Below are 10,088 nucleotides of genomic sequence, written 5' to 3'. Positions count from 1 at the left end.
CCTGTGGCTCTGATGGCTGCAGTGAGGCCACCTCCTTCCCCAGGGGTGACCATGGCCCTCACATCAACTTTGTCACCCTGTCCCTTGCTTTACATGAGTGGGGAGGTAGGAAAGAAGAGAGAGAAGGGAAGGAATACATGGTGGCTACCTCTGTGGTTTATGCAGTAGCATGTGTTAAACACAAGACACAGCAGCAGTGGAGATTGCTTTAAAATCGTGGAGGAGCCAGTAATCCCCAGGTGATGACTGTATTCTGTGAAATGGGTCTCATGAAAAGCCCTGTGAGGGACAGACCACGAGGTCCCGTTTCAGCGGCAGTAAGCACGGGAAGGAGAACGTGATTTCCCTCCAGAGTTAGGGATTGTCTCCAGAAACTGCCTAGTCCAGCCTTGTACTTCAGCACTTCCAGCCGTAATGAGCTTCGAAGGGTGACCTAAAACCTCAGTACACTGACCTGGTTGAACAGAGCTGTAAGATGTGACTTTAGTACCATCTATGAGCTACAAGGCCTTAACAACCCCAATAACAAAAATTAATGTTTCTTATATCAAAGAGACTTTTAACCTTGTGGAGGAAGGGGTCGCCAGATACAAACAGAAGCTGATGGTGTGGAAACTTACTGGTGAGGATAGCCAGTCCCCCAAGTAATTAATATCAGGAATTGAATTGTTTCAACCTTTATTTCAAGACAAGTGCATGTACATGTATATATGTAGGTCAGCCTAGTTCAGCCTGAAAGTGCAGAGGAATCAGTGTGTGAAATGCCCTCTCCTGCTCTGAACAAGAAGAAAGGGTGCACTCTTCTGAGGTACAAATCCATTTGTGTTTAGGATTAATCTTTCTTGCTGTCCTGTGCACCGCTGTCCACACCACTGACACGGCCTGCCCTGTCTGTGTTAGCTCACTTTGGGAAACACCAGCCCTGCATATCCCTGAGGAGAGCTGAAACTAAAGCTAAGCTGTTAAAAAAATTATGTGAAAATTTAATTTAGTTTTCATATCAGTGAAAATGTCTGCTCAAACACAGTGAATGAGAAATTCATCAGCCCCCACCTCCCAAGGGACACTGTAACCCCAAAAGTTACAAAGGAAAACACATTCTCACTTCGGCCGGGGAACGTGACAATCCCATTTAGGGGCAGGGTGTAGCTGCCTTTGGTCCCCATGGTGGGCAGAGGCGCCAGAGATAAAAGCCCAAACCACTCCCTGCAGCCTGGGAGGAGCTTCCTGCGGGTGCAAATCAGCCCACAGCATCTCATTCCCAAGATGAGAAAAAGCTGTTCTTGACACTGCATGAATAACTGCTTCAGCCACAGAGGTTTCCCCTAGGGCTGTGGCCTGGCCCAGGGTAGGGAAGTTCATAAAACAGGCCAACAACAGCATAAAGCATATGGAAAAGCTCACCAAGGCCTGGAAAATTATCTTTGGCAGCTGAGTCCGTGGGAATGCTCACCCAGGAGTGAGTCGGCCAGAGAGCCAAGGCAGGCAGCACAATGGTGCCTACCTGGCAGGAACGCTCCAGGGCATTGGGAGCATCTGCAAAGAGGAGCTTAGTGCTGACAGCCCAAAGCCTGAACCCTTCCCCGTGTTTCTAAGAAATCTGAAGTAACATTCTTATGCCTATGGTATAAATACATAAATACTTTTAACAAAAGACTTTGGAGTGTACAGCCAGCAGCGAGATACTGAAACGTTGCTGGAGTTCACTGGGAGACAGGTAGTCAAATGCCCTTGAAATCTGCCCCACTTCAACCAAAAATACAACAGTCGCTGGCTGCGCTCAGGTCACATGTTGCCTGCGGCACAGGCAGGGCAGGACTTGTCCTCGGCAGCCACAAGCTTTGTAACGAGAAGAGGGATGCGCAGCCCAGGATTGCCGAGAGCAGTCTGACTTCAGCAGGAGCCAGGCAGGGTGCGCAAGGTGCACAGGCGCATGGTGGAGGTTGTGCCTGTGAATCTCTCTGTGGTGCACACCTGTATGACAAAGTCTACTGAGAGGCTCATGGGAACCATCTGAGTCCTCCCAGAAGAAAGGATGAGCAGACCTGCAGGTTTTGCTTGGTCCATTAAAGAGAACCCCCCCAAATCAAGAGTCCACCTTTTTCCAAGTTTTTATGTACCGGGATCATTTTTGGGTCAAGCCAGTCTGTGTGTGTGTGCTTGAAGGAGATTCTTCTTCAACTAACAGCTCCGGGAGCTGGTGTCAAGATGTGAACGTCCCACCAGACATTCCCTTGGCTCACACTTCAGTAGTCTGCAGATAGCTGGAACAGCCAGTGGGCCTCCGCTCTTAAAAGCTGATCCTAAAAACCTCATAGTCGCTGCAGGACCTGCGTTTCTGCTGTCCAGTGCAGTCCTGTTAGCTCATTTCAAAATCCAGCCTTCCTTTTGTGGCCTTTACCTGTCAGAGAGCATTTATCTGGATCACTTCAAAGGCAGTCCCTTGACACCTCTTCCCTGTCTCCTGCCTTGCCAGGCAAAGGGCTGTTGAGCAGATCTGTTCTCCTCCTCCTCCAAATGGCTTCAAGACACTTGAGGTATCTTCCTGATTTACCAGATTTTTATTTTAGCAAATACACAGCGCATTTATACTATATACAGATACTGTCAAGTAAATAGAGAAACCCAGGGTTTCTCTGAATATGAGCTAAGCTTAGGTGACTTTCTTTGGCTTTTCTGTTCTCCTCAAAGGCTCCACACATCCCTTTCTCCGGTGTTAGAAAGATCCATCCTAGGCAGCAAAACAGCTGCGCAGAGCTCCAGAGAGATGAACGTGGCATGCACTATATAAAGCCTGTTTGCACAGTGATTTGTCCGCACTCCAGCTGAGGCTTTCCGCAGCCCCAAGGAGGGAGGCTAGAGCAGTCTGCCTGTACAAGTACAGCCTGTGAGAACAAGCCTCCCACAGGCAAATGGATTGGTAGGAAAGGCTGTACTTTACCTGTTACATTTCATGCACCACCTTCTACAGCGAGCAAATGAAGGGACTTAGTAACGCAAGGCTGAACGACAAATCCGCGATGGTGGCGTTGGAACTGGTCCTCAGGGTGATGTTATCCTCCTCAAACAAGTAGAGCACTGTCATAAGATTTACTGCATTGCCACTGTCCTGGACAATTTGCTCCCAGAGGGCACTGCCAGTCGTCTTGCCTGTCTTCCACAGTGTCAGCGTCAGCTCGTCCGGGTCAGGGAAATGGATCCTGCCTTTCAAGGACACTAGGTAGAGGCCATCATGGGTGATCATGATGGAACCATTTTGGATCTGAATAGAGCCCACTTCAGCAGTGAGATTTATGTCTACTCCTTTGATGCTTTCACCTGGAATGGAAGAAAGCAAAGATGACCCCATGATGGCAAATGCCTTCTTGGAAATGGGTTGTTTTATATGGACTGACTGCAGGAAAGGTGGAAAAATATAGGAAAGGAAGAGAGTGAACTAGAAAATAAGGCAGACCAGAGCTAGAATATCATCTACTCTAGACAGGCATCATCTCCAGTGGAAATTTCCAGGTTTCCACTCCTAAGTAAGCTGTGCCTTTTGGACTACAACTCCAGCTTATATGAATTATCCCTCCAGTTTTCTATTTATGCACTATTTATTTACCATATGTCTTACTTAAAATACAGATTTGTAAGTAAAGCATCCTGTGAGTTTAAGGAGCAGAGAGGTTCCTAAAAGGAACAGAAAATAAAGACAGTAAATAAGAGGAAAAAGTGATCAGAGCTGGAAGGAAGAGAAAAAGTGCTTTCTGTAGAGATGCTGATAATATAAGTCCCTGTCTTTGGTTTTGTTTTGTTTTTGTTTTTTTAACACAAGACAGGATAGAATAGCAGCATAGAGACAGAAACAGAAGAAACGAATACAGTGCAGAGTCTAGAGACATTAAACCACAACTTAGTTTAATCGGTATTCTCTTAGAACAAGCAGTAACAGTTCCCAGAGCTCTGGTGGAAAGGTTTCCCTGCTGTGCTCCTGGGCTTTCAGCACACCAGCTGAAACCCTGGGGACCAGGGAACCCCGAAATCTCCCGGCAGGCAGTACAGCCCCCCCAGGCCGAGGCGAAATTTCTCAAGGTTTTTCTCTAAAAACATGGATTTCCGTTAGGTTAGACTCATTGCTACCTTACCATATTAACTGAAAGTAAAACCATCAACAATATTTTTAGTAAGATTTAAGAATTTTAGTATTTCCTTCTATCATTGAGGTATGTCATCAGACAAAACATCCAATGTAGTCGGCACGCAAAGAGCTGCTATTTCTGCTACCGTGTGTACGCTTGCTCGCTCTTCCCCAGGAAGTCATTTACATTTTTCATAAATCAGGAAATCATTGACTTGTTTCAGAAATACCCCAAGAGCACACCGCATGTACTCAGTAAATTCTCAAAACTACTTTTCTCTTTCTTTCACAGAGTGAAAGCTTGTTTTAGTGGGTAGGTAAGGGTTGCAGAAATCCACACAGATTTTCAGGTTTTTTTTTCTTCCACTCTGGGAAAACCCTTTTGTTTGGTTCTGGCACCTTGCAGCGCTAGGTCAGATTTGGCCCCTCTCCTCCCAAACAGCTCTCCCGGCACCTTCCTCCATCGGAAGGAACAGCCGTTGCCGTGACACGAAGCACTTGCCAGCCTTCGGCATTTTAGGGGCCGCCGGCCAGTCCCCGGGAAGCGCGGGGCGGTGCGGGGCAGAGCGGGAAGCCGGGAGCCCTCCCGGGTACCGGGGGGAGCCCTCCGGGGGCACCGGCGTCCTGGGGGGTGGTGGCAGCCTAGGGAAGCGGGAGCCGCGGCCGCGGGGGTCCCGGGAGCGTCCCTCGGGACAGGCCGCGGCGGGGCGCGCTGCGGCGGAGCCCGGAGCCCTCCCGCGGGGCCGGGGAGCGGCGCTCGTCCCGGGGTGCCCCTGCCCCGACGCCCACCCACCTGTGTACCGGATGTGTGTCCACAGCACTTCCTCGCTCCGAGGCTGGAAAAAAAAAAAAAAAAAAAAAGAAGAGAAATCCGCGTTAAGGCACCGCGCGGGCCCGCGCTGCTGCCGCTATCGCTTTCGTTTCCCGACCCGGACCGGGACCGGGACCGCGCCTCCGAGAGCACCGCAGGCAGCCTCAGCTGGCGCGGGGCTGCTAGCCAGCTGGGCTCTTTACTTGCTTTTATATCATTATAAATAGGATTTTAGAGTGGTTCCTAGCCAGTCCGAGTTCCAGCCTGGTGCTGAGCCCTCCAGAGCACACCAGGTAGCATTGAACCTGTTTAGAAAAACATCCCGGTGAACGTAACCGGGTCAGACCGAACACTAAGGATGGACCTTGGGGTGCAGAGCCTCTTCTGCATGACCCCCTCGAGTCTGACTCACAGCCGGGGATGCCTGTTTGCAGAGCTGGGACGCAGACGTGCCCCCGCTGTCTCACCCTCCTGCAGGACACTAAGAGCTGGGTCTGGCTTTAGGGCTCCCTGCACTTGGGGTCAGGCTGTTACAGGATGGGTGTCTCTCCGTAGCTCCCTTAGAAGTGCATTAAGACACGTTTAAAATTGATTTGTATTTTCGGAGTGTGACAGAAAAAGTGAGTGCAAATATAGAAGCTTGTATCTTACTGATCAGATACACAAAACACCAAGCTTCTGTATTAGATTTTTAAATCTGAACTTTGCATCTCAAACCCATCTCTCATCTTAACCACAGGAGGCCCAAATCTGCAGTCTCTTCACAACCACAAGTCTTCAGCGTTTTGCCTCATTAAAGAGTGAAAGGTTAGGCTCGCTGCTCCGTGTTCTTCTCTTTACCTATGCCAGAGGTGTCCTAAGGGAAAAGGTGGGCTGGTGAAATGTGTGTTGGGCTGACTCTCATGTATTCGGCCTCATGTGTTACAGGAACTGAGCAGCCCCTTCGCTCTGAGCACAGGGCAAGTGGTGGAACAGAGCAGAGAGTGAGCACAGACACACCAACCTGCGGGTTCAGTGCTGCGCCCTGGCAAAGGCAAGCGGCTGGGGAAGGAGGTTGGAGCCGGGCTGCCCTCTGTGGTCTGTGCCGGAGGGTGAGGTGGGTGCTGGTGGTGGGAAAGGTCTGCTCTGGCACCCTCTAGTGCTGCCACAGCTGCTGCTTGTTCCACTGGCAAGGCTGGATTCGACTACTAAAGACAAGCTTTTATTTCACACCGGCTCTGGTGGAACTGTCTCCCCCGACGTTATGGATCCTACCCATTGCCTCGCAGCTTGAGCCTTACGCTTACTCTTTTTCTGGGCACCTAAGTGCACGAGCATTTCACTCTGGCTCAGGCAGCTGGGATTTCCAGGTACTTTCCCAACAAGACGATAGCTAAGCACAGGACCACTGAGCTTCTGAGGTCAAATAACATCCATCGCAATCTGTCTGATCTGGCCACTGGTGGACAGGGTGTGTTAAACAGACAGGTTGGGTGACAAGCTCGTAGCAACTGTAAGACTATCAGCCCCGCTGTCACTGATACACATTGCCTGTTTTACATATCTCTGCCAGTTACTGCGCTATCTCAAAGCACTTCGCCATCATCTACTAGTAAATTCTGCTGAGGAGAGAATGTATCTGTAGGACTGGAAGAACATCCACAAGCTAGTAACAGAGTTACTCACCCCTCTTTCTCTGTTCTGTGTTCTTACAGGGTGCGGGAAAGGATGCCAGGAGGGTTGGGGGCACAGAAGTACTCCTTACTGGCTGCTTCAGATTTTCTTGTATCATTTACACACTGAGTTTCCACATAATTTTTGCATGTTCTGGATCCCCAAACATGTGACTTCCTCCTGTCTGGGACATTGTGTCTAGAGCTGTGCCACATGGCAGAAGTTTCAGGAATAGGTTTATACTGCACAAAGCACAAATCTCAGGGGACAGTAGCAATACACGCTGATTGAGAGGACCACTGTGATGATGTGCCTGACTCCCTGTGTCATGCAGATTGCAGACGGCTGTGCACTGGAAGTCTGATGTACTTTCTCCACACCAGAAAATATTAGGATTATCGCCATATCTTCCTTATCTACATTAAACCTCTGCATGATTACTCTTCCTGCCCTTTTCAGGTAAAACCATGCTGCAACAGATCATCAGAAGCCTTTGAATTCCCAACAGCTGCTCAAGGCTTTTACTTCCCATGCATTTGCCATCAGGGGGTTCCACACTCACTGATCGCACCTGTGAGCAACTTGCCCACGGCCTGATCCCAGCTGGTGTGGCAAGAGGAGGTAATCCCAGCAGAGATGGGAACTCACCAGCCTTGCGTATGTGCAAGCAGACTATCACTACTTTTTTTTTAACTTGCTCATTTGGAAATCACAGCTGAGGTTTGCTCTCCAGGCAGCATCGTGATAGAAACCAGATCATTGTCCCTTTTTGTTAAGCATGGTTTGGGCTGCAGATGCTGACTTTCTGAGCATGTGCCATGACATTATTTGAGCTGTGTTTTCACAGAACAGTCCGGGGTTTTTTTCAGGACCCATGAGGACAATGGAAAGTAATCAAATATAGTCTTGCTATAAAAAACACAGCTACTGTCTTGCTATTAAAGTTACTGTGGTACTCTCCAGCCCTGGAGGACAGGAGACTCCTCCCAAGAACAGGGACAGCCTCTTGGTTGCTCCCATGGACCAGCACTCCCAGCCTGCTCCTCTGATGCTGCTGTGCTCCTGCTTCCATAAACTCCATCTCCCTAAACTGCCCCGAGAATCAAGTCAGATTAGTACTGCTGCCTCTTGTATAGACATTTATATAGTCAGGTCATGGTTATCCTGCTGAGCCCTGTAATTCCAGTGCAATGAAATTCCCCCGTGTACAACCCGCGAAACCGCTCCTGCACAGCATGGTGCAGTCAAAACAGGACACCATGGTTATCTGCTTAAAATAATAGAAACCTGTCATGAGCCTGCAGGTAGCAAGTGTTTAAAAATGAAAAGGACCTCTGGTGACTCCCAGGGCCTGGACTTTTCGTCTGCTGCAGTCGCTGCTCCTCGAGCACCCTGTTTCAGTTGTTTCTGCTGAGGAAGGGAAACTCCAGGCACATACTGTGTCCCCTTCTCAGCTGCTGCTCTCTTGGGTTTGTAAGGCTCACAAGCAGCAATGCTAGCCCCTGCCATCTTCCTCTGGAGGAGATTCAAGTTAACACTTTTACAGAAGAGAGAGATACTGAGAGATGAGGAGTCACAACCAGAGTGTGACCCAGGAGAGCTTTCTGCATCTTGAGCAGTGTGATATCTCGCCCTTCTCCATTGGCTTCAGAGCAATTTCTCTCTCCCAAGGTAGAAGAGGACTGAACTGAATGAAAGGTGTTCTCTTTCAGTGTTATCAGGGTCATCGTTCTGCAGTTTAATAACCCCTGTGAGACTCAGGTCAGTGAAACTTCTGCAGAGCATGAGAGTTTTCATTAAACTGCAGAGGACCCAGAGCATGAGGCCATCCCTTCCTTGCATGGTTACATGCCTGGCTTGTTCTTTGCCACTCTAAGTGGGAGGAAAGAATGAACTCTGGTAAGACAAAGCACAACAAGCTTTAAAGTGGCACATAGCTCTTGGAGAAGGTGTGGGAGGAGAAGTAGCTAGTGCATAAGCAGCACTGAAATAGCAGTGAAAGGTTGTTGACAATCCACCAGCCTGCAAACACATGAAAGAGACAAATGTGTTTGCTGCAATTTTTGCGAAAGTATTCTGAGTTTCGGGCATCTCTGTTATTTATATTGTTTGCAGTGGTGTTAAAGGTACACGAAACTCTGGCCACATCACTCTTTCTCATGTACACACACATACACACACAGGCTGTCCTCTGCAGATATAGATGACTACTCCTAAAGCCCAGTATATGTGCCGGCTGAGAGCGCTGAAATGTTTCAGGGGTCTTGCTAGAGCTGTTCACAAGCTGCCTTGCTTTCTCACATATCTGCCTGCACATACAGTACATTTTAAAAGTTCAGGAGATGTTTATGAGCAACCTGGGTTCTGATTCTTCCACATGTACTTGTTGAAAGCAAACATCCACCCACATGATCCCATTTAATTAAACAGAAATACACACAAGTCACTGCAAGTAAGGGAGGGAGGGAGCAGGGGCGAGGCCGACCTCCCTCCCTCCAGGGCCAGTGCAAAGGACATTCTTGGAATGATGTCCCTTCTGCACAACCTGTCTCCAGACCCTGCACTGGGCAGTACTGGATGTTGTTTTGAGGACAGGCAATGTAAAAAAAAAGTAAGGAAAGGATTAAAAACTTGTGGTTCGAATAGGGATAAACCTAAATGCTTTTTCCTTTTCTTAAAAAAAAAAAAAATAAAGCCCATATAAATCTTTACAGGCCAGTAGACAATGGGTTGAACATGAGCTCTTACCGTTGAGGGTTGCAGAGAATCTATACCAAGGTAAATCAAGCAGGCAAGCAGTAATATCCACTGAGCAGCTGCGGACATGAGGTGCAGCGTGTTCCTAACCTGTCCTCTTTGCCAGCTCTTCCACTCATCCTCTGCAGGTTCCCTTTCGCTATCCATCTGGTCTTGATTTCTCGGCTCTATATGTGGCTGTCCTTCCATCTCAGCCACGCTGCCAGCAACTGCTGGGGAAGGGGCCAGGAGCACAGCAGGAGCCTGGAGGAGCAGGGAGCAGATGAGCTAGGTGCTCCTGTCCAAGGAGCAGAGATGAAGTGAAGACAGTGCCTTCAGGAGACTGCTTTATGCGCACAGAGAAGCAGGCGGGGGAACTTCTTTGTGACTAATCTGAATTTCCCCTTCCTTCCTTTCTTTCTTTCTTTCTTTTCTTTTTTCTTTTTTTTTTTTTTTTATGGTGTGTGTGTGAATGTGGGGGCTGATTTATTGCATCCCAGTTCAGTTTTGAGTAAGGGCCTTTGAAAGTAGATGTGTTTATGTCTTTCATAGCTTCAGCTGTGGATGTCTTGATATGTGATGTTTCCAACAATAACTAAGAGTTGGGTGGACAGTGCTTGTCTTCACTCAAACCTTTGTCAGTAAAAGCTCTCATCTTTCTGTTCAACCTCAGGTGGGAGGTTTACAGGGCTGGCTCCCTCCCTTCTTAGCAGCACATAATGCTGCTGAAATCTCTTTTCTGTAAAGAAGCAATGAATAGGAAGGGAC

At 48.5% G+C, this 10,088-nt stretch overlaps 1 protein-coding gene across 1 annotated transcript; it reads right to left on the bottom strand.

The window, feature by feature from the left end:
- Positions 1 to 663: 663 nt before the first annotated feature.
- Positions 664 to 9,557, bottom strand: TNFSF4 (TNF superfamily member 4). The gene is made up of 3 exons (XM_074831670.1): positions 9,333 to 9,557; positions 4,914 to 4,956; positions 664 to 3,318 (listed from the first exon to the last, which is right to left on the bottom strand). Exons 1-3 carry the CDS (start codon positions 9,528 to 9,530, stop codon positions 2,966 to 2,968), a joined length of 594 nt encoding a protein of 197 aa, XP_074687771.1. The 5' UTR covers positions 9,531 to 9,557; the 3' UTR covers positions 664 to 2,965.
- Between the last annotated feature and the right edge of the window lie 531 nt (positions 9,558 to 10,088).

Source organism: Strix aluco, chromosome 8, assembly GCF_031877795.1.
Source record: "Strix aluco isolate bStrAlu1 chromosome 8, bStrAlu1.hap1, whole genome shotgun sequence".
NCBI classification, from domain to species: domain Eukaryota; kingdom Metazoa; phylum Chordata; class Aves; order Strigiformes; family Strigidae; genus Strix; species Strix aluco.
The sequence above is the reverse complement of the archived record's forward strand: the minus strand, read 5'-3'. Positions and strand labels throughout refer to the sequence as shown.